Below are 25,070 nucleotides of genomic sequence, written 5' to 3'. Positions count from 1 at the left end.
GTTTTCTCCATTTCTTACTCTTTTCTGCTCGTTTCTTTTATTTTTCCTCTTCTTTTTGCATTTTTCTGCCATTTCTTTCCTTTAGCCTTCTGTCTCTCCTTTTCTCTTCTTTATACTCATCGCTGTTTCTCCCAATAAAATGTTTGAGTGCCTCTGCCTGTATCTGCAGGTGCAGACTGGGACAGGAGAGGGTGCCTGTGGAGGCCGTCTCAGGCTGCTGCGAGGTGACATTGGCTGATACTGCCTCTCAGGACTTGCTTACCTGCTTTACTTTAGATTTTTAAAAGATTTTTCAAACCACATCTACTCTACTTTATAGACTAATAATCCTACTTTGAAGATGAAAAGTATTATATAAATGCTAAATAATTATTCTTTGTAACACTTTGGTGAGCCTCTAGCAGTACTGGTTCCATTTTTACAAAGGAAGAAGCAGAAACAGGAAAGGTGAATGACTCTGAAATTCACCCAGGACGTTGTTGACCAAGTTAGAATTAAGGTCAAGTCATCTTTGGCTTTGGTTACTGATGAGCGCTTTTCTCCCCATAACAGTTGCATGTGTCTAAGGCGAGGATAAGAGTACCATCCTCTTTCTTCATCTCTTTACCTTCCTTTAACCTTTCTGAAGCTTCATTTGCTGTCTTTTTTTGGTGGGGGTACCAGGATCGAACTTGGGACCCTGTGCTTGTGAGGCAGGTGGCGGAACCACTGAGCTAAATCCCTGGCCTCATTCTCTGTCTTTAGATGTGAAATGAACTCCTAGGTAATTCCTGGGAAACAAAGATGCCAAACCACTTAGGGCTGGTAAAACCCTGTTTGTTATAGTCTCAAGTGGAGTGCTTGTTCTCTGTTTGCAGCAGCTTCCAGTAAGCGGGTCTGCGTCCCATGTGTTGGCCCTGGTGATCACAGCGCTGTCGGAAGCGCTGCCATGTTTGATTGAATTTAGCCATTCTGGAATGACATGCGTGTGAAGTCGTCTTGTGTTACTGTGGCCTTTATCATTGCTAATGCATCCTGACATTACAGGTGTAGCCTTGACTCTCCCTGAAGGGCAGGGCTACTCTTAGACCAAGAGTAAGAGCAGAGATCACGCAACTGTTGGATAGCGAGAAGGCTTTTGTATAAGAAGCCTATCCTGGTCATTTGAGAGATGCAGATGAAAACAACACTGAGATTCCACCTCACCCCACAAAGAATGGCTGCTATCAAGAAATCACACAATAACAAATGTTGGCGAGGTTGTGGGGAGAAAGGAACCCTTCTCCATTGTTGGTGGGAGTGCAGACTGGTACAATCACTATGGAAATCAATATGGAGATACCTCAAAGAGCTGGGACTAGAGGTTCCACTTGACCCAGCCATCCCTCTGCTGGGTATCTTTCCAAAAGAATTAAAAGAATCATATCACAGTGACATATGCGCACCTATGTTTGTAGCAGCACAGATTGCAGTAGATAAAATATGGAAACAGCCCATCTGCCCATCAGGTGGAAACTGGATAAAGAAGATGTAGTTTTTCTATAAAGTGGAATACTACTCAGCCATAAAGAATGAGAAATTAGAGTCATTCATAGGAAAATGGATACTTTTTGAGGATATACTCCTAAGTGAAATAAATAAGTCACACATGTAAATACTGAATAGTTTCTCTGGTGTGAAAGACTATAATAGTATACAAGATCCTAATGAGATAATTAACTATGTGAAATAGGAAGAAAAGGGCTAAAGGTGTAGGGAAAGTGGGAAGGGTAGAGGAAAGGGAATAAGGGAAAGGAAAAAAATATGAGAAAATGAAAAAATGGAAATAAAGTGTTTGTAAATGGGAGGGGAGGAGGGGGTGAAGGGAGGGCAGGGACAAGGGGAAAAAATGAGAACCAAGACCTGTCATGTAAAGGTACAAGATCCCAGTAATGAATGTAACTGTACTGTATACCTAGAATGTACCAATAAACTCAATAAGAAAAAAATTTTAAAAAGCAAAACAAAACAAAAAATAAAAATATTATCATTGCCCCCCCTGTCCAAAGAAGCCTGTCCTAATTCCTCACCCAACATGTTTCAAAAAGTATTGTTCTTCTTCAGAGAAGGGGACCAAAGGATAGAAGGAAATTAGGTTTCAGTTCATTCTGTTCTCTCTCTCTGGGGATTGAACTCAGGACCTTGTGCTTGCCAGCAGGTGCTGTGCCACTGAGCTACATCCCCAGTTCCAGGTTTCTATTCATTTTAAAGGACTCCCAGCTGGATACTTGCCTATAGTTTCATCTACTTCGGAAGTTGAGGCAGGATTGCTTGAGCACAAGAGTTTGAAGCTAGCCTGGTAGCCTGAATAACAAAGGGAGACCCTGCTTTAAAAAAAGACTCTTGAAATGAGTTTAGAACCTCTTAGGGGAGTAAGGAAGTGAGTTCCCTGCTCACTACGAACATTCAAGTGGAAATTTACTGATCACGTGTCATGGTGGTTGTAGAGGGGAGTCCTTAATCATGAGTTGGACCAACTGGTCTCAGATTGCTTTTGGCCATTTTCCTTGTCCTAGACTATGATGGCAAAAGCTGCATCTTTGCTTGGTCCCTCCCACCAACCCATACCAGGGATCGAAATCAGGACTTTGCACTTGTGGGGCAGGCATGGCGCCACTGAACTAAATCCCCAGCCTGGGGACTGAACTTGGGTATGTGCGAGGCAGGTGGCAGAACCACTAAGCTAATCCCTGGACCCCTGCTTGTTCTTTTTGACTTTGTGAGTTCCTAAGGTAGATGAAGACCTGGTGACTGCTTAGTAAGTAGTCATTCTTAATTTGGCTTCCTGCTTCTTACTCTAACTTGAATAAAAACTGTTCTGTTCAGTTCAAGAAAACCAGCGTCTCTGGCCCCCGGGAACACGTCACTCAGGAGAGCCATGCTTTCTGATGGCTGTTGAGATCCATAGGAAAACAACAAAACAAAACAGATGCCCTTAAAGACTTTTGGCTGAGAATGATATAAAGTGGATCATATGCTTTCTTGCTGTAGGAGGCAGGGTATCTGGAGTATAATTTAATCCTGATGACTCAGTATCATCATTTTAGATGTAAATGTTTACACTCTGTTGTAAGTGTAGCTTTGTTTTCAAAACCTGTTGAAATATAAATATGTTATATATTTGCCACTACTCTTAAGTGATTCCACCGATGCTAAATGACCCCGAACTGAAAAGTTTTTTGAATTTTTTATTTGCTTTTCATAGACGTTTCTCTCTTGACATTTGCTGTTAAGCTTTTTTGTTGTCGTGTCTTTGTTCTGTAAGTGTCCCTGTACTAGCTGGCTCCTTTCTCTTTTCTCATTCGCAGCTTTTAATCTCTGTGTTTGGATACCAGATAACTAAGTTTGTATGTAAAATAAATAGAAGTAATGTGAATAAAGTTTTGTTATGTGTAAAATACATGGAATTCATAATGTCTTTTTTGGCAGCACTGCTTTCTTCCGCCTTTCCTTCTCTCCTCCCTCTGTTGAATTTCTGTTCTTTTGAATTGGGTGTGAGCTTAGAGAGCTGAGTTTGGGGAAAGTTGGGTCTTTTCCTTGACCTTCAGGCCACCTGTGGAATTGACCTGGAAATTACAAAATAGCATAGCTGGAGGGCCAGAAGGGCATCTGTTTAAACCCCTCCCCACTTTTTTTTTTTTTGGTACTAAGGGTTGAACCCAGGGCCTTTGAACTACTTTATATCCCCAGCATTTTTTTTTTTTTTTTTTTTTTTTTTTTTTTTTTTTTTTTTTTTTTTTTTTTTTTTTTTTTTTTTTTTTTTTTAATTTTGAGACAGGGTTTCAGCAAGTCCCTAATTTATCCAAGCTGGTCTTGAACTCTTCCACCCTCCTGCCTCAGCCCACCAGAGTACTGTGATTAAAGGCGTGTGCCCTTTTGGTGATGAACTCTGATGTATGGTATTTATAGTGAAATGTGCTTTTATTTTCTTATGAGAATCTAAATATTGTATTGTACATTTGTTCTTAGCACATAATAAACTCTTGATCCAAATGTGTTAAAGCTTGTGCTGTGCCATGTAAATTTCACAGAAATTGTTTGGCTTACATATGTCCTACATGCAGTTGTAGAAATGTGTCAGAAATTGTTTAAGTTTTCTTTTTTCTTTTTTTTGGTTTTTTTGAGACAGGGTCTCACTAGTAGTTGAGACTGACCTGGAACTCACTATGTAACCCAGGCTGGTTTTGAACTGACAGCGATCCTCCTGCCTCAGCCTCCTGAGTGCTGGGATTACAGGCGTGTGTTACCACACCTGCCTTAAATTTTCTGTATAGCTGTACTACTTAATTTTATGTACTGTGCTGAGCAACATTTGAGTTATACTAGGAAATGTGTGGCTGCTGTTGTGTATTTTTTCCATATAGAAGTTCCTGTGTCTTATTGAATAAAGTTATAGTAAAACTGGGGGGAAAAGGTGTATGCCACCACGCCCCGCATCAATTCCTTTTAGAGGAATGAAAGGGTCTGAGGCACTGAGCAGGCGTGTGAGGGGCTGGGTTTGCTGGCTTGTTACTGTTGGGTTTGGACTCCGGGTTCAAGTTTCTTGAGACCCAGCTGCTCTCTCTCCCACCTCAGTTCTCTTCCCTGCAGATTTTGAACATAATGTGTACAAATGAGGAAATGTTGGTATTTGTGTAAGGTTAAAAAAAACTCATGGCTCATGAAAAGATTTAGAATTAAAGTGCATAAACCAACAACTGCTTCTGTTTGTGACCATGTTTGGCTGTTTGCACTCAAGGCTGATGTCGATATTGTAGGAGAGGCTTTAATCTTTTCATTCATATTTACAAGAAATACTGTTTCTTTTCAGTTAAAAAAAAAAAAAAGTCCAAGAGAGCATTTGATTTGAGCAACCAAAAGTCTAGAAAATGTATCCGGGAGTCCTCGTCAATTTGGGGCATAATGAAATATAAAAAATACTCAATAAAAGCTCCTTTATTACTTTAGCTGTTTAAATGTGGAGTTTTTAGCCATCAGGTTAATGTTTTGGTATCATTTTTTTATTTGATTGTGAGCACTTTTCCAGGTAGCTCTGCCACTCGAGCGCTAATCGGATTCCCACAGATGAGTGGTGCTAGCTGCAGCCTGACATCACTGCGTTCTTGCTTCGACATTATTTTATTTGTCTTTCCTGTAAAAGTTAATAACTCCATGTCCATGTGTTTAAACAGGCAAGAAGAGAGAAAGGACAGTGAACAGAAAACCATGAGCAGTGTCTCAGGAACTTTGTGAAAAATTGAAGACATTTAGGGATTTTTGTAATTTCTAAATACCTCACCCTATAAGTAGGAAGAAGGTTACAGAGCAAGATGATAATTCATAATCCTTTGGATATCACAAGTGAACTTCTCTCTCTGTTCTCCCAGACAGAGCTGGAAGGAGTTTGAAATGAATTGTCATTGATTTAGAAGGGGAGGGGTACACAGTAGTACCGGTTTGTTTAATTGTGGGAATTCAGTAAATTTTGCATTAATTGTTAAATGCAGTATATGCTCATTTGGCATCTCCTAGATTACCCTGGTTGCTGAGTGTCATGTGAGGGAATAAAGACTCTTTGTCACCCTCCCAGCCTTGATGCGACATGGAGTTGTGTGGCCAAGATGGCGCTGGTGCCTGGCAGGCCTTGGTGGAATCGTTTACTTTTTCAAGTGCTTGGTTATTCAAAGCTGTGGTTGTGATAACAGGAATGTTTATGACTAGTGAAAGGATGCTGAATGGTTCAGAACCTTGAAGACTATTTCTGTGTTGTGATGGTTTTCCTTGCTGAGCTGAAAATTTCTAAATTGAGGTTTATCAGAGGCTGAACTGATACCTCTTGATTGAGTTTTTCTTCTGGATTTGCACTTTGGTAGCCCAGATGTACTCTGTAGGTACAGATCTGACAGTGGTATGAAAATCAATGTTGCAATCCTTGCTTCACTCTGAAAGATCTGTAAACATTCTGACACTTCACCTGCCTCAGAGGCGAGGCTTGTCTTGCTTGTCTGTGCCACACACTTTTCATGGACAATTTACTTTTGAAGTCAGCTATGGAGGTGGGACCTGTGTTAGAGACCCCACTCTCAGAAATGAAACCTGGGCGCCAACTTGTTTCATGTGACTGTGTGGTACATCTGGTACATCTGGTGTCTGTCACCCCACTTACTGTCAGAGCTGGTTGTGCCAGTTGTCCTGCTTGCTGAGGAGGTAACTTTCCCTTGTGAAGAACTGATTGCCTTTGACCATTTGAATAGTAAGTTTCCAGTCCCTGTCATCTTGTTGTCAATTTGAAGATTTTGAAGTCTGCCAACCTACTCTATTATGAATCATACTTTGGAACTCCTACTTCTGTTTTTTCCCTTATGCCATAAAATAAATAATCTCAAATAATAGCAGGAGCTAGGACTTGGTGGTCTTCTGTTAATAGCAGACTTAAATTGTTTATTTTCCTCTATTTCCTGGTGGAGCTAAAGCTGATCTTTAGCTACCCACATTTGTTATTTCAAGTTCTTTTCTTGCTGTCTTCTGGATTTGAACTATTTCTAAGCTATGACTGGTTCTTTTTGTTTGTTTTCTTGTGGTGCTAAGGATTGAACCCTGGGGTGTTCTACTACTGAGCTGTGTCCCTGGCCCTTTTTATTTTTATTTTTAATTTTGATACGGTTTCATTAAGTTGCCAACTTACAGTCCTAGTGTCTCAGCCTCCCTAAGTAGTGGGATTACAAATATGCCCAAACCTGGCTGGTTCTTTTTTATTTTTGGTACTGGGAACTGAACTTGGGACTTTGCACTGCGCTTACGAGGCAGGCAGAGTAGCAGAACGATTGAGCTAAACCCCCAGCCCCTGACTGGTTCTTTCTTGAATTCAAATCTATTTGATAACATCCAGTGTCTTTCCAATTTTCTTATGGAATATCTGGCAGGAGGGCTAGTTATGTTTTCTTGAAGGTTTTAATTTTGTGCTGCATGTGGTAACAGTAGACAGTATCTCTTGTCCAGAGGTTATCTTTGGAATCCAGGAGCCCATCTTGCCCTCCCAGCAAAAGCTGTCCAGCCCTTGAGAGAGAAAGGAGCCTGCCCCACACCACCTGGTTGCTCTCTCTTCAGTGTCTAACCTCAGTGATGACTTAGTGCTTGAGGTTGCTGCTATCCAGGACACAACCGTTTCCCGTCCCCTTCCTAATCATCACACAGTTCAGTCGAGCATGACTAGAGACAGCTTTCACAATCGCCCTTTGGCCCAGACTTAAAAACAAAAGTGGGAGCTGAAGTGGGGCCCCATCTGCTGAGCACCTGAAGGAGCTGGAGTGGAGAAGTCACTTTCAGAAGGCGTAAAATCCAGCCGGTGGCAGGGAGGAAACGCCTAGGAGTTGCAGGCAGTGGTATCATTAGGAAGGCCCTGGGGACTGTGTGCTACATATTTTTAGTGTTGGAGTCACCAGCCGCCGTCACCGTCACCATGTGAGCTCACAGTTCTCCTAGGGAGCATCTTGGACACTGAGTCATTGCATTCCTTTGGAGTGATTTAACTCAACAGCTTGACACCTTCATTAATTTTATAACATGAAGCCTAGTGCTTCCTGTTTAACAGTGCAGGGAAATTAGAGGAATATTGAAAAATATAAAACCAAAGCAAAATGCAAGAAGGAATAGTCAAGGAGCTGTGAAAAGACACTGTGTGAGGAAATTGGAGCTTCTTTCCTTTTCTTGCTACCTCCTGGGACCTAGCACCCTGTTCTTGCCACTCGACTCTGGCACATAAACCTTTTATATCTGTTCCTGGCAGGCTGGCCGAACCTCCGGCTTGCAGCCAGCTCGTTTGCCTTCTCCGCTGAGGTCACTGCTACCGTGATCCGTGTATAATGGCATTTTCCTCCTCTTTTCAGTATGGAGGCTATTACAGTTTCTTCTCTAAACAGGACTTCAAACAATTTGCTGCCAGTTGGATTTCAAAGCCAAGGAAAAGGCAAATGTCATCCTTTTTTTTTCCTCTCCCCTCTTTGGGTAACTGCTTTGTTGGTTGCATCAAAAATTAGAGGGGCTGCTGTATAAATTCAGGTAGGGATGCACGGGGACAAGGCATTTAAATTTGCTTTTCTTTTTCTCTGAAGGAGAAAATCTTTTTCCTTCTCAACCTTTCCTGAAAAGGAACTTTGATCTTAACCCAGAAGCAAGGGTTTTCATTTCCTCCCTGGCAAGCGTGTATTCTCCAGCTCTCTTTGCAGCAGACTCACAGCAGAATGCAGCGTCTGCAGCGTGGCCACAAGCTCTGCATCTCTCTTTGGGCTTGGAGGTGGCACCCACAGTCCTTGGCTGGACAGGAAAACCTCGCTGAAGTTACCTTCTGTCCCTGAGATCACCGTCACCTGATAATAGATATTTCCACAAACATTTCTGGGAGAACTATTTCAGTAAAATAACAAAACAATAACAATTCTGGCAAGCCATTCATGCAATATTTTTTTAATGCAATACTTTTAACTAGGGCCAAGAAAAAAATTCAGATGGCAGAGATATTTCACTTTGAAAGGTAGATTTTGCACATGTGAAGTTGCCACTTTTCATAAGGGCTTTTCTTCATATACCATTGTGTTTTAGAGAGAGAAAATAGGGTCAACAATGCATGCTTTAGAATTCCTTAAATACAGATTTATATAATAGACCCTAAAATATATTATGTTCTGTCATGTTAACTCTGTGCACTTCTACCAGAGGTATTTTATTTCTTTAATGTGAAAAACAAAAGGACAGAGGAAAGTAAAACAAAGGAAATTAGGGCCCACAAGCTTAATTAGTATAGGGTTGTAACCCAAATCAACAATGGGAAGGACACAATGACCCAAACCAGGAAATTCCAGTTGAAACAGAGGCTCTTTCCTTTAACTCCTCCAGCGCCCCCGGGGATCTCACTCCTCCCCAGGTGCAGGGCCAGCTCAGGGCAGCCCACGGTCTTCAGTTTTGAACTTGTGGTTTTGTGGATGTTCCCTTCTCTTTTTTTCTCCCTAATATAAATGGAACGTACCTCTGTGTGTGTGTGTGTGTGTGTGTGTGTGTGTGTGTTAATTGTAGATAAATGGACTAAAAAGGTACCTCTTGATTTTGTAACCCTCAGAGAGGGGGAAAGAATACAAAAAAAATCCTGTCACTGTCATCTGTTCATTTTTAATGAGCAATTTTTAAAAATTGAAAATAAAAGAGGAAAATGAATAGGTGTTGAACCAGCCCGTGATATGTAAATGCCAACTAGTAATTACCTAAAACCTCAATTTTCATTCTGTTTCATCTTGCAAAACATTTCATTTTCCCTGAGTGAAAACACTTAATTTGGGCTGTGTGAGTTAGCGGAGCGGCCGCCTGTGGCCTGTGCCTCCACCGACTCCGGCTAGGGGGCACTTTGGCTCTGTGCTTGGCTACTAGAGCTGCCTGTCCACCTCAAGGTTATTCCCCTCTTGCCATTCCAGTGGTTTTTACTCCGAGCGTGCAGGGCCCCCCTCCTGCTACCCCACTCCCACTAGTCTGGTTTCGGGGAGCCATTCCTCCTTGTCCTTGCAGAGGATCATTTTGAATTTTGGCTGACAGAGTCTTCCTCTGCATATTAACTTTCCCCTCCATACCTGGCTCTGAGACCCTTGGCTTCCCTGAGTTGGATTTCACGCTCTGAGAGCAGCCTTCTGGAAGCTCCTTTCCTTCCTCTGAGATTTCAAATACAGTCATCTCTAATTTTTTGTTTTTTGCTGCTGCTCTGTATTCTTTCTTTTCATTTTTGAGGGGGATGCTTCTCTATTGACTCTCACACATCTGCCCTCCTGCCACACTTGAGTGTGACTCCGATGTTTCCTTTCTTTGCATGTTCATAGATTTTTCTCCTACTCTGGTTTAGGCTCTTTCACCTTCTGGACATATTCATACAGCATCTTGGAATGTGGCTTGTGGCTGCCCTGCTTCCTTTCCTCCCTCCCCAGGCTGTGCTCTGGCAAGAGTGTGTAGAACTGAGAGAGAAATGGAGTACCTAGGCTTGCTTGTGAATGGTATATCAGAGAGGACTCTGGCTGCAGAAAATCAGAATTATGTTGTCCTAGGACCCTGAATCCCAGAGTGCTCTGCCTGGAATCTCAAGGAACGTGGCCTCTTTAGTGAGATATATAGCTTCATAATTAGCCCGTTGCATTTTTTCACGAGTGCTAGCATCAGCGTTCTACGATGTGTTTCTCTGATTAACAGCTGCTTTGCAACTATTTCCTTGTGCCACCGATGACCATATTTGTCAAGGAACTCCTGACAGAGTACTGATTTCTTACTAAAACACAGCATTTCTGCTTCAAGACAGTTTTCTCTTTCATGGCACTGCCTGGCTTTTAAAGTCTGCCCTTGTTAAAACTTGAGTTGGCTTTGGTCTAATGCTTGTTAACAGGATTCTGGGTATCTGCTTTAGAGCAGGAGCGGAGGAACCTTTCACAGGCAATTTAATCTGAGCAGCGCATAGCAGCGGCGCTGAAGTGGGGTTTCAGGCCCACATATTGGCCATTTCCCCTTGCCCTCTAGTCGTGATCGCTCCGGGTTTAAAAAAGACTTGGCTTTGGTTATTAGTATCATTAATTTTTGAATATTTTTAATATTTTAAAATGGCTAATGAATGCTTACGTTTTAGGAGATAGATGTGTATATAGTACACAGGAGTGCTGGAATTGGTGGCATTCCAAATAAGTGTCACTGGGGACAATGCATCAGGTTAACATGTCAGGTGCAAAGTGCTAAGGTCCCTCAGACCCCAGGTTCATTATTAGGTGAGCTCTGTTCTCCCTTCACCCTTGCGCAGAAATTAAGTGTGCACTCTGAAGATTACAATGTACAGGTCTTTTGTAGGAGAATGGAAAATACATAGGAAATATCTCTTCGGTGAAGACCGTTGCGAACCTGGATTCTTCCTGCTGGGGATTACTTACCTGGCACGATGCATTTGACAACGCACAGTTCACAGCACATAAGCTCCGAGTACACTGTACTCCCCTGATTTATACAGTTACAAATCCTCAAACATGAATCTCTCTCATTTGGCCAATCATCTTGGCCAATATTTTGACTTTCCTTTCTCTTTTTCTGAGTTGCTGGAGGTCTCTAGTGTAACCTCAGTTAGGTTACGAGATGGCAAAGAATATACTGCTTTCCTTTGCACCTCAGTTTTTCCTCTACCTCTAAAGTGATAACCAATGGAAGTTACCAAGTTTTGTTAAAATTGTGGAGTTGATGGTGGTGAGGTTGTTTTATTTTGCTTGGGGAGGAGCAGGAGAATAGATGATAGGGCCATAGGGATTAAGGGGCAAGAGAAACTTTGCTTCTGTTTTTTTCTGAGTTTGTCATCTGTATTTTTATTTAGCTACTGGTAATTTGAGGTGCACTCATTAAGAACTCAATCAGTGCAGGAGAAGGGGAGAGGAAAGGCAGTTCAGTATTTATCACGGGCTCCACAGCGAGTGGCTCGACAGTGGCATCAGGAGCCTTGTGTCAGAATTTTCCCGGGTTTGCTGCACTCCCACAACATGGGCAATAAAGTTCCCATCTCCGTTTTACATCTTTGACATTGAGGCGGAAGATTTGGCCTGAATTTGTGTAATTTATTTGGGCACAAATATAACCCATGAATAGTCACATTCATCTTCTAATTAGAAAATCAAACGATAACACAGGACAGGCTGCAGCAACCCATCATTGAATCCAACAAAAGCATTTTGTGTGTGTTGGGCCTCTGCAGAGGAGAGTCAGTTGAATTGCTTCATGAAGTTAATGAAAAGTGTCCAACAATAGGTGGGTGAAAGACCCAAAGCGAACACCCTGCTAGTTATTCAGTGGGCGAAGATCTTCGCATTATGGGTAAGGAGTTTTGGGAAATCTTTTACTGTCAATGTATGAATCATAGGGCTATAAAACTGGAGGTTGGACAGGTCCCCCCCCCATTGTAGGGCCAGTGTCTTGTGGGGAGGGAGGAGAAAAGTGAGGAGTAGCCAGAGAACTAATCAGTGAAAGGAGGAGAGAGGTTTTCATGGGTTCACACTTACATGTGGCTGCTTACCTGGGTCTTTCTTGTTCAGCACATTATGTTGGGGCTGTTAGTTGGGGTGCTTCATATTTTTGCATCTGGTGTAGTGATACATACGGATGCCGTTAAATATGCGATTTGCCTGTCGCCTGCATTTTCAGACAAAGATCAAGAGGAACATAAACAAGCCCCAGATACACTTTATGTAGGTGTTTGGCAGTATCATTTTATATGACTTGAAATTAGTGAATGGAAACTTGAAAAGAAATTGTTCATATTTTTGCAAGTTTGAAGTGTGCCGGGACTTTGTCAAATTCCCGTTAAAATAAATACATCAATTTCATCTCCCTTCCAAATTCATTTATCTTGCTTTTTTAAAAGGTGTTTTCTACTTTACCTGATGTTTAAATTGGATTCGCTCGTTTATGCTGTTCTTTGCTATATACCCCACGTTTTTCTTAAATGAATTACTAATGACAGAGCACTCCATCATCCCCTCTCTGCAGCCACTTTAAGGAAAGCATGGTGATCTAAACCTTTTAACCTATTAAAGATGATTTTTCCCAATTGAATCAGACCCACCACAGGTGTAATAACTAATCATTTAAACTACACCTGCTATTATGTATTTTTAAGCCATTATGCGTGTTGGATAGATGATAATTCATGTTTATTGCATTGTCCGATGGATCCGTTTTGCCTACACTAGGCTGATTAATGTATTTAAAGAAATAAGAGATGCAATTTTTAAAAAAAAAATTGATGGAATGCGCCAAGCACTGCATTGAGTGCACCATTAAACCCATCAGAACTTTGCTCTCTGACCAGAAATGCATATACCAAGGACTATATTAAAAAAGCAAGGTGAAACCTGTGCATTTTAGTGGTGGGATTTTGCTTTCTTTCTCTGTCATGGGAAATTTTGGGAGGATGCGGGAAAGGCTTCTTTTTTCTGTGGGTGAATGATGGGAGCTGTGCTATTTGCATCTCCTGCCTAAGACCTGTTCATCCACATTTCCTCCCACACCTGGTGCACATATCCCAGCCACAGAGACTGCCACATGATAGCAATACTGTCATTTTCTTGTGTGTTGAAGATGTATTTTTCCTCCAGGTGAAGAACAATTATCCCAGAGCCATCTGAGCAGTGCAGATTGGTGTTGACCCCACGGGACTTGGATGTGTACATACTTGTCCCTTCCCTTTCTGGAGCATGGGCCTTTCTTCCTTTGGGCATCCCCCCCCCATTTTAAAAAAAATTTACTTTTTTGCCCTTTATAGTTTGTCTCTTTCTGCCATCTCCCTTTTTATTTTCCTCTTTCACTCGTTCCCTTTTCTTTATATATCTCTCATCCCTCCATTTCTTCATTAAAATGCACCAGTATTGTAGATACTTATTTGATTTTTCTTGGTTTTTGATGCAACCTGAGGTGTTCTGGTTGAGGAGCTAAGGGGATGATACACAGTTTTGGGGTTCTGGAAGCTCCAGGTAGATTTTTCCTTAGCCCAAGATGGTTAGTTGTCACTGTACTTCGTATTGGCGGGCAGTGCTGTTTGCTGTGTTAGAGGGAAGATGGTGGCCCACAGTGAGCTGGGCGTGGCCCTCAGGAGCACACGTGTATCATTTGGGTGACAGGCCCAGACCAGGAGGGTCAGGACACGGAGCTCATGCTTTAGGGAGAAGTCTAGGGTGAGCTTCCCACAAAGGGATTACAGGGAAGATAAGGGAGTTTCGCTGGCCATTCCCCCCCCTCCCTTTCTGATGTATCTTCACATCTTTTGTTTCTGGTAAATTTGCCTGATTTCAGTATTAAATCGACATAAATATGGGGAAGGAGATGATTTGTGACTTGGATTTTATTTATAGTCATAGCACTTTGTTTGCAGCTCTGTACAGCTGTTTCCCTTACTTTTAGGATTGTAGAAAACTTTCTTACATCTGGCTCCTGGGAAATGTTTGTTTTTAACAACTCACAAGTGAGCTAACTGTGGGCCTGTTGGTCTTATCTGCAACAGGAGACCACATGATTCTTTTGGTTCTTGATGCTGTGAATAGTGCCACTCATTCCAAGTGGCCCCTTCGCCACCTGAGGCAGGCTGGCATTTCCTGTAGTCGGACCAGTGTCTGTGATGGGGAGCAGATAGGCAGTGTGTGAACACAGGCCTGTGTGTATGCTGAGTGTTATGGATGTTAATGCCTTTACCAGTTTCCCTTCTGCCCCCTCCTTGGCTTATTTGTAGTTATGAAGATTTCATGAAATAATATTCATCACCAGAGGTAGATAATCTGGCAGCTTATATCAGAGAATCCCCAATTTTGCCCTTTGAAGGCTCTTCAGAATTCAGCTCCATTCATGGGAGGGACTGTGACCGGCCACGTGTATTGTCTCTTACATTCCCTTTTTTTAGTCCATAGACACTCAGCGCTTTGCCAGGCTCTCTACAGGAGCACCGTCTCTTCCCCTCAGTTACATGCAGAGTAGTTGGGGAGGCTGCCTGAACATCAGAAGACAGTATAATTATGCCTTCAATTATATGGTACAACCTCAGCATTGAGGAGTTGAGGAGAATGGGGAGATCGGGGATGGCTTACTTATGTAAGGAAGATTCCAAGGAGTTAGAACTGGCTGTAAAGGGGCTGTACTGAGGAGCGCATGTATGTATGTAGCATGTTGACAGGCTGAGGTGGGAAAAGGAGGCCTTCCAAAGGAGGAAGAAGGCTTGTGTGGCACAAGGGTGGACACTCCATGAGCATGGCTGAAGAAGCAGCTCAGAGAGAAGATAGGAAAAGCTCTTTGCAGGTCTGCAAAGCTTGGTTTTGGGCATTACATATGATTGACTCAGATACAGGTGTCAAAATCAAAAGTCAGTGAAGACAGGCGGGTAATATAGCACTTTTTTGTTTGTTTTGTTTTTTGAAGCAGGGCCTCACTATGTAGTTCAGGCTGGCCTTAAACTCACTGTGTAGCCCAGACTGGCCTTGAACTCACAGTGATCCTTCTGCCTCAGCCTCCCAAGTTGGGGGACTACGGGTTATGAGGCACCACTCCCAGCCTAGTAATCTAGTCTTGCATTTATGTAGATTTGAAATTTAAGAAATAGCTAAACATTTGACCACAGTGTTCACTTAAGTGTAGGGCCCAGAACTCTCAATTTTTCATCTTGAAATTCATACAACTGAAGCTTACTTTCTGTTTTATCTCCCCCACCAGATTGCCACAGCAGTGAAGTTTCTACAGAATTCTCGGGTCCGCCAGAGCCCACTTGCGACCAGGAAAGCGTTCCTTAAGAAGAAAGGTACAGGTGCTTCCGGCTGCACAGTGGGTGGGGCTGGGGCTGGGGCTGGGGCAGGTGGAAGGCACAGAGTGGAAGGCAGGTGCCGAGTGCGGCAAAGATCTCTCACAGCTGTGTACTTGTGTAAAGTTGGGGGTCTGGGAAACTTCCCAAATCCAGAGTGCAGGGTTCCTTCCTAACAGTGGAGCCTCTGGCAAGATTACATGGTTTGGGTAATCAAGCACCAGATAGAAGGCCAAGGACACCACGACAAAGGCAGTGTTCCATAGCAACATTGGCCCCTGGACAAGTGTGGGTTACTCTACTCTCTGGTCCTGTCTTCTGTTACTGAGCCTAGCTGCGGAATGACTGGCCTTAGGCAAGGAAGCTGCTGCTTCAGTAAGGAATGAGGAAGAAAGAAGCAAAGGGCAAGGGAAGCAAGATGACTAAATGCTGTCAGGTTAGGGTCAAGCTGGGGGTCAGCCTGACTTACAGATTGAAGTGGTAAATTACTAGTTTTATGGTATTTCTGTAAGCAGGGACAAAATGATCCCGACAAATTCGGTCTGAAGCAGACACAATCTATTCTAGTTCTGTTGGAATTTAGGACATTTTTTTTGGTGTGTGTGTAAAGTGAAAACAATTAACCAACTGAAAAGGAAAGTGGACTTTTTATTCTTAGAACTCTTTAATTTTGTAGAAATCTAGGAAGTTGTTTAAAAGCCTTTATATTACACAGGGGAGGAGTGAGTTTTCCTCAAAGCAAAATTCCTTTCTTCTGTAAAAACTGGATTGTTGGCCTTAAAATTCTGACGTTTCCATCACTTTTGGGTCGGTGGGAATGGATGATGGTTGTTCTGGGCACACTTCCCTGGTGCCCCATGCTGCCCTGCAGGGATGCCCCGCACCCACGCCTCCGTGGGCTGCACCCCAGTGTTTGGGCATAGGACGCCCGGGCACTTTATTCACAGGCAGCTGCTTTGCAGCCTCCCGGGGCTGGTCCTTGCAACAGAGTTGGTGAGGGGCATTGCGTGTTCCCTGGCTGCGTCGGCTCACCCCCATCATTAGGAGATTATTAAAATTTGGAGTGTGTTGGCTGGCCTCTCCATTCCGCAAGCATCATGTCATAAAAGAGTTTTTCCTTGAAATATGTGTACCTATGGGGAGTAATTAATCATAAAAGCTTGGGGATTTCAGCTCTCTCATCAAAGCATCGAAGCGGGGGAAAGCTGAGCCTAAAAGCTGAGCTGATTACCCGGGGTAACCTGAGACAAAATCTATGGTTGCCGAGAGATCCTTAGCCCAGTATATTGTGCAGTATTATAACTGTCTGATCTTCTCTCCACCGACAATGACCAGTTAGTCCTCATTTTCTCTCAAACGCAGCTGGGTTAGAATTTCATTTGCAGAAGGTATTTAGAGCAATTTAGAGACAAATGTCTCTGGTGTTTGCTCGGCACTTCCCCACCGCAGGCTTTGCTGAGCAGTTTTAGTATCAGGAGCTCCATCTAATCTGTTTAATTTTAATAAATCCCTGACTGGGAGAGGGAGAGGAGAGAGAGAGAGAGAGAGAGAGAGAGAGAGAGAGAGAGAGAGAAACTAACTCTGGACCAAATAATACTTCTTTTGAGTCACTTGGCTCGTAATTACTAGACAGGAAACTGTTCTGTGCAATTATTATTTTCTGCTCTTAAAAAATATAAGTGGTGAATGAGTTCACCCAAGAGTTAGTGTGCACCCTGTGCCACCCTGCTTCTCGCTTGCCACGAGAGATTTGCCGAGAACGGGATAGACAAAAATCCCTGTCCTCAGGGAGCAGCCATTCTAATGGCGGGAGGCAGGCAGTGACAGAATGGAAAAGTGGAGAATGTATTCTGTCTGCTGACAGGTGCCAGGGGACCGGAAAGCAGGGAAGGAGGGATGGATGTCAGCTACTGCGAGAGGGTGGAGTGTGAGCAAGGACCTGAAGGAGACGTGTGTTTGTTGATAGAGTGGTTCCCTAACCTGGATTAGCACTGTTAGAATTTTGGGTGCTCGGAACACTGTGAGAAGCTACCCTACCCTTCTTTTTCTAAAGACAGCCACACGAGTTTACCCTTGTTCTTAAACCCAGCATCACCGAGGCTAATCAGCCATCTCCATTATCCTCTTAAAATGCTGCTTCAGTCGGCAATTATCCATTTCCGATCCCAGTAGAGTAAGTTCTGGCAGGACCTTTTCTGGGCAGAGAACTCAAATACTTCTTTTGAGTCACTTGGCTCGTAATTACTAGACAGGAAACTGTTCTGTGCAATTATTATTTTCTGCTCTTAAAAAATATAAGTGGTGAATGAGTTCACCCAAGAGTTAGTGTGCACCCTGTGCCACCCTGCTTCTCGCTTGCCACGAGAGATTTGCCGAGAACGGGATAGACAAAAATCCCTGTCCTCAGGGAGCAGCCATTCTAATGGCGGGAGGCAGGCAGTGACAGAATGGAAAAGTGGAGAATGTATTCTGTCTGCTGACAGGTGCCAGGGGACCGGAAAGCAGGGAAGGAGGGATGGATGTCAGCTACTGCGAGAGGGTGGAGTGTGAGCAAGGACCTGAAGGAGACGTGTGTTTGTTGATAGAGTGGTTCCCTAACCTGGATTAGCACTGTTAGAATTTTGGGTGCTCGGAACACTGTGAGAAGCTACCCTACCCTTCTTTTTCTAAAGACAGCCACACGAGTTTACCCTTGTTCTTAAACCCAGCATCACCGAGGCTAATCAGCCATCTCCATTATCCTCTTAAAATGCTGCTTCAGTCGGCAATTATCCATTTCCGATCCCAGTAGAGTAAGTTCTGGCAGGACCTTTTCTGGGCAGAGAACTCCAAGGTTTGATGGGTGTCTGGGGAAAGAAAAGCCCTTTTGTGGGTTTGAACTTCACTTTTGAATTTCTGCTGTTCCTTGGGTCAGGCTCACAGGATCACACAGCTTGACACCACCTCTGGTGGTGGCGGAGCCAGGAGACCTACGCTGTCCCTAAGGGTGGCTGTGGAAGGGAAGAGCGTGGCTCGCTGTGGGCGGGCAGACGGGGTTCTGGCACCCAGGCTTCCAGCTCCCCGCAGGATCGCGGCGGTGGGTTTGAGGCTCTGGTTTTGGGCGCACTCCCAGCTACTGTCGCCTGGGCTTTTCCTAGCAGATGTCACTTCAGGGAATTGCAGTGGAGCACTGACTTGAATTATAATCTTGACTTTCTTTTTTTTAATAAACATCTCTTTCCTGAAAAGGCAAATCCAATTTTTTCTTTTAATATTATTTAATATTTAATATAGAAATTGAGGTCCCTGTAGTGCATGTCAGTTCAGTGGAAGATGAGGGTTACTTTAGGCGCATCATCTGAGTTTGTTTTATTGTGAAACCGCAGCGCAGGGGCAGCATCCTGCCTGCTCCTGACAGGTTAAGTGTTGTGCTCTCTGAGGGGGTGGGGAGCAGAGCATGAGGGGGTGGGCATGGGAGGGCATTGATTTGCAGAGGTCTGTCTTGTTTAGGTTTTCAGGGTTTTTGTTTTGAGATTTCTTTTGGATGTTTTAAAGTCTGAATATGGAGTCATTAATGAGAAACATGAAGTTATTAGAATCATTTATCATTTTCTTTGAAGTTTGTACTGCCATTTTGTGTAATTTACAGCATTTCTTCCTTTTATCGGGAATTTTTTGGATGAAAGAGAAAAGCAGCTGTTCACCTTCAGAGTATTAGGATGAATGTTTTTGTTTTCCTTCCAAGCTCTCGATTCTGCAGAGGACACGTCAAGTGCAGAGGCAGCCACACACGATGATGATTGGCCTGTGTGTGGGGCTTGAGCCCTCCTAGAGCCGGTCTATATATAGAAGCAGTTCTTGCCAGGGAGGCATCCTATCTGGGGCTGTCATCAGGCTGGGATCCAGCAGGCTGGAGGGACTGAAAAACAGCACCAGAGTCAATGCAGAATGTTAGAAGCTTGGAAGTTGTCATTAGAGAGGTTGATCTGATACCTGTCCAACCAGGAGATGTGGGAGGCAGCCTTCTTCCACACCTGTGTAGCAGGCTGACTACAAAGGGGTAGAGGGGCAGGAGGAGTTAGGGTGGCACAGGAGATAGACCTGTCTGTTGACTGCTCCTGGGTACCTATTGCAAAGCAGGCTTGTGGGATAAGATTAATGTCGTGTGTTTTTCTGCACAATCCTGCAGAGTGGGGCCAGGGTGGTGCTGGCTGACACTTTTACTTATTGTGCTCTTCTGAAGTATATTAGTAAGGGCCGCTTTCTCTTTCATCTAATAAATAGTCACTGTGTGGGGGATGGGAATGGAAAAGAGGAAAACTAAATGAAACACACCACTACTTTCTCATTCTGCAAGGTGAAACCAGATTTTACCTTTCTTCTCTGTTCCTGAAAGTGGAACCCCCATAGCAAAACTGCCTCCTTGCTGGAAATGAACTTGAGGAAGAAGCCTGCTGGGCTCAACCTTGGTATTGGGCTAGAGGTGAAGGGCTTCTCTCACTGGAGTATTTTAAGGAGGAGTAAATTCTTACACAGATTTCAATTTAACTCTCTTTTATTACTTTTCTTTCTTTTTTTTTTTTTATCATTTGTGTCCATTTCATGAGGTAGTTTGCATGTCCTTGAATGGAATCTCGTTACCATGAAAGCTTTTTTAGCATTGATTTCATAACAGTCTTAATTTAATAGCTCCGTCATTACTGAGAAGCTCTGGGAGTAGGGCCCTGGCTTTCCAGGTCACTGACCTTTTAATTACAAACCTTGTTCTGATGGCCAGGTTATCGACTGGACAGCTCCCAGCTTGTGCCCCCAGGATGAAAACGAAAATAACTGTGTTTCCTCCCCCATCTCCAGGAAAAAAAAAAAGTAACCTCTTGTGTTTCTAAAATTAATTTTCTCCTTCAGCTTTACTTTATAATTAATTCTTTAATGTGTCTTAGTGAAGCCAGAAGTCTTTTTACAAAGCTTTTGTTCCTGGAGCTGGGGTCCAGCAGACAGGTTGCGGGTAGGGGGTGCGCGTCTTGCCAGAGCCACCCCTTGCTGGACTGACGCCTTTTCCTCTTCCCCGGAATTCCTGCGGCTGAGCTGGAAGGAGTAGTGTTGGCCCTGTGAGAGGCCGTCTGGCCCTTCTGAGTCTTTGTTAACGAGACATGGATTATGGCTTCAAGGTTTAGATTTGTTCCTATATTTATTGGAGTATTGGATCTGGTATATCAAGCACTTTTTTTTTTTATACTAGCGATTTAACTGAGGGTCTTCATACTGAGGTACTCATACCCAGGCCTTTTTCATTCTGCCTTTTGAGACCGGTTTTCACTAAATCGTTAAGTTGTCCAGGCTGGACTTGAACTTACTATCCTCCTGCCTCAGCCTCCCAGAGTACTGTGATTACAGGTGTGGGCTGTGAGGCCCAACTTATCATGGACATTCTAGAAGACATCCCTATTCTGAGAAAAGAAAGGAATAAAGTGGGGTTGTTTTGGTTTTGTTCTTATCTGTTAGTCTTAGATGACTGAGAGACAAGTACCCTTATCTGTGGAGTTTGACTCAAGCAGGTTGGCCTAGGAGAGTGGTGGCAAACCTACATGCCACAGCCGGCTGTTTGTTATCATTGAAAGCACTGAAAGGTTCGCCATCACTGTTCTAGAATCTCTGTCACTGACCACAAAAAGAAAGAGAAAACAGGCCAGTAGACATGAACTACGTGGTTGACAATTCTGCTTTGCCTGGGGCTGTCTGATTTTATACTGAGCTGCCTGTTGCCCCTCAGTCCAGGGCAAACAGGTCACCCTGCCATAAATGTCTTCCTTGGAAGAGCGAGCACCTAGACAGACAAAGTGGGCATGGCTTCGGAGCTGGAGGAAGAGGGCAAGTGAGAGAAAAGGCCACCAGCAGTTGGCCTCAAGTCCAGCTTGCATTAGGGTGGCATTACCCCTCCCTACTTCCCACTCCTCCCCTGGGCTCCACCCTGCGTAGGGCAGGTGCAGAGAGCCTCTGGGGTGGGGTTGTGTCCCTCGGGTGAGTGAGGTGCCCAGGCGGAGCAGCCAGGACTGTGTGGCAGCCGTGCTTGTTCCTGAGGATGATTGAGCATCTCCATCCATCTGTTGTGCACGGACCATCCTCCTTCCCTGCCAGTCTTGCATCTGCATATCCGTCACCTGCTGTTCTGGCCCAGCCTATTCATCACACTGACTGGTTCCCCCCCCCCAATCAATTTTCCTGCTTCCCTTGTTATCCAAACTTGTCTTGAACTCTGCAGATTTTTCTCTGAATCCAGGATGAGAACGAAAGCAACCAGGCCAGCTGAGTACAGGGAATCGATGCGCCATGGCCCTACATCCAGAGGGCAGCTGAGCCTGCAGCTCCCTGTGCTCACTGTGCTGGGGACACACTGCTGAAGTCTGGGTTGGGCACTCTTGGCTTCTCCCAATTGCTTTTCTGTTTCCCATGAAGATGAAGAAAGAGTTCTTTCTTAAACTACATGGCCACAGTAACATGACAGAGAAAGCAAAGGACAAAAGGGATGTTGTCATGTAATGTAGTGTTACTAAGATTTAAAAAAATTTTTTTGGAAAGCTAAGATGCATGGTTCTGAAAATTCAAGCAGCTAAGGATAGATAGTGAAGAAGATACATCTTATCCTTTCTCATTCCTGTTCCCTACCCCGAGAGGATGCCCATCCCAGAGGATGCTGCTGTTAAGTTTCTTATGCATCATTCCAGAGATAATCTAGCCATATAAAAGCATATTAATATTTATTACTCCTTCCACAGAAACACTAACACTTTTTAAATACAGTGGTGGCTTATTTTATTTTATTGTTTGGTGGTACTGAGGATAGAACCCAGGGCCTTGCACATGCTATGCAAGAGTTCTACTGCAGAGCTACACCCCTAGCACTTTAAAAAAAAAAATTAAATTTGGAGTCAGGGTTTTGTTAGGTTGCCCTCCTGCCTCAGCCGCCCAGTTAACTAGAACTACAGATGTGTATCACCTTGCCTAGCTCGTATTTTGCTCTTCACTTTTACATTTGACATTGCATCTTGGCAGCTATCTCATGTGGATACAGACAGATCTGTGTCGTTCTTTTGAGTGACTGTGTAGTATTTCAGTATACGTGTGCATCAGACTTCTTTTTTTCTTTGAGACAGGGTCTCACTGTGTGATTCAGACTGCCCTGGAAGTCACTGTGTAGCCCAGGCTGGTCTTGAACTCACAACGATCTTCCTGTGCTGGGATTACAGGCATGTGCCACCACGCCTGGCACAGACTTCTTTTTTTAAGCAGTCCCAAGTTTGTGGAGATTTAGGTCTATTCCTGTCTTTTTGTTGCTTCTAACAGTGCCCTAATGAATATTCTTGCATGTACATTGTTGAACACATGTCATTAAGACACAGTGCTAAGATAAGAGCATTTTACATATGGTGAGCAGGCTATGAGATATTTCTCTTGTTAAAATTCATCAGATTGTGTTTCACAGAAAATGATAAAATGAGGTTTTTTAATATAAACGTAATATATGTAGAAAAAAGAAGACAATGTCAAACTACTATTGACAATACTCAGATTTGGATTCTAAGGGGATAGTCTGGTCATTGATTACATGAAAAATGCTTTCTTTCTAAAATAATTTCCTCCGTTCTTCATTTTTTGATTGGACATAGGTTCATATCTTTAATTTTGTTTTTGTTTTTTTGAGACAAGGTTTTGCTACATTGCCCGGGATGATTTTAAATTCTGGGTTTAAGTGATCCTCCTGCCTCAGCTTCTGGAGTAGTTGAGAGTACGATGTGTATTACTGTACCTGGCTCATAAATTTAATTTTTGATTCAAAGTAAATATTCAAATAAGTGGAATGTTTCAGAAACTTGAAGGATAGGAGTTGTTTTCAAATGAAATATCTAGACTATTACATTTGTTTTTGCAGGACTGGGAATAGAATCTAAGAGCCTTCTGCATGCTAGGCAAGTGCTCTATCACTGATTTACATCCACGGCCCTTTTTATTTGGAGACAGGGTCTCACCAAGTTGCCCAGGCTTCTAACTTGTCATCCTCCTGCCTCAGCCTTCTGAGTAGCTAAGATTGCAGTCTTGTGCTACTGTGCCCAGTGTTAGCCTGGTGTGTGTGTATGTTTGAATGTTTTAATGTCCTAGGCCATTGGTGGGGTGTCAGACTTTATTCACTACTTTTTGTGTGAAGTATTATTACATTAGGCATGTAACGAAAGAACATTGAAGTATTTGTCTTTCCTGGTGCCAGAAGCTCATTTGAGGAAAGTGGAAAACGGATGGGAGCACTTATCAACGAAATCCGCCATCCCTTCCCACGAAATGTGCCATTGTCTCAGGTAGAAGTCAGCAGAACCTGACCAGGGAGGGCAAGGCTGGAGTAAAATGGCTCTCTGAGGAAGCGATCTCATCTGTGCTCCCCAGGACCTTGGGGCCCAGCCCAGCCAGCCCTGAGTCTGAGGATATATGGCGACTAAGGCAGTAGGTGGCTGGAATCAGTTTTTCAAAAGGAATTCTATTTTTTTTTTTAAAGTCTGTAATTTATATGTTCAACTCTAGTATTCATCTAGTCTCAGAATTGCTAGCCATCCCTTTACCAGTGAAATGCCAGTGTTCACAGGTAGTTTCTTTCGTCTTGCCCTTACAATATCCACTTAGTAGAGGGAGCAAAGCTCAGTTTTGAGCTTGGCGTTGAGAGAAGGAAGGGGCAAAGACGGAGAAGAGCAGGAGGGGCATCATTAATGGGGAGAGGCTCCCGCAGGGAGGAGAATGAGGTGGATCTGCCAGGCATTGAGGAGCTGGGGGTGGAGCCCAGTGTTATAGCACTGTTGGTGGCACTTGTTGACCAGCCAGCGTGCTGCAGAACTGTAGAGGACGTTCACGCTGGGCTGTGTTCTTAAACTGCCTCAGCCTGGCAGCAACCACGCCACTACAGAGCAGGGCCTGCCAAGTCTGCTGTCGGGTGTGGAGGGCCTGGCCTGGCCTGGTAGCAGCAGCAACGGGAATAGAAGTGATGGCATTTTTATGTAGGGAATTTTGGTGTTCATGAAACACTCGTGTCTCATTTCTCTCTCTCCTTTCTCCTCTTCTCTCTCCCTCCCTCTGTCTCTTCTTTCCTTTGCCTGACTGCCTGTCTCCCTCCCTTCTTTCCTTCTGTTTTGATTTTTTGAGACAGGGTTTTGCCATGTAGCTCAGGCTGGCCTGGAACTCACTGTGTAGCCCAGGGTGGCCTTGAATTCCCAGCAATCCTTCTGCCTCAGCCTCCCAAGTGCTGAGATTACAGTTGGGCACCATCATGCCCAACTTCTTAATTTCTTCACTATTAGTATATAGTAAGCAAGTTGGTAAATATTTATTGAAAAATGAATACATGATTTCATAGATCCTAGAACTGCTCCTCTCTCCTGTTTCACAGATGAGGAAACTGAGGCTCAGATAAGTGAAGAAGAGCTAATAAGTTGCAAAAATAAAATTAGGACCTCAGTCTTTTGATCAGGATTCTTTGAATTATTCCATAGACTTTTGGGAAAGGACAGACGAACCACAGACATAGTAGAAGAAAGAATAAGGCTGTTCATTGGTCAATGGGTTGAGTGAGGGGAAGGGACATACTGCACACATGATTCTTTTTGTGTGTGTGGTACCAGGAATTGAACTCAGGACTTTGCCCTTGACAGGTACAGTGCCACCGAACTACATCCCTGCCCCGCATGATTCTTAAGGTTGCTTTTTTTTTTTTTTTTTTTTTTTTGGA

General features: G+C 43.6%; 1 protein-coding gene across 2 annotated transcripts in view; it reads left to right on the top strand.

Annotated features, from left to right (window-relative positions):
* Nucleotides 1–25,070, top strand: part of Pex14 (peroxisomal biogenesis factor 14) — a 138,819-nt gene that overhangs the window by 41,802 nt on the left and 71,947 nt on the right. For both annotated transcript variants that reach the window (XM_033767448.1, XM_010628106.2), the window contains exon 3: nt 15,244–15,328. In XM_033767448.1, the coding sequence (XP_033623339.1) occupies nt 15,244–15,328 (85 nt within the window). The remainder of the gene's footprint in view (nt 1–15,243; nt 15,329–25,070) is intronic.

The sequence above is a fragment of the Fukomys damarensis genome, unplaced genomic scaffold (genome assembly GCF_012274545.1).
Source record: "Fukomys damarensis isolate Sample0158 unplaced genomic scaffold, DMR_v1.0_HiC HiC_scaffold_23, whole genome shotgun sequence".
Taxonomy (NCBI): Eukaryota; Metazoa; Chordata; class Mammalia; order Rodentia; family Bathyergidae; genus Fukomys; species Fukomys damarensis.
Note: the sequence above shows the minus strand (reverse complement) of the source record. Positions and strands in the feature narration are given on the sequence as shown.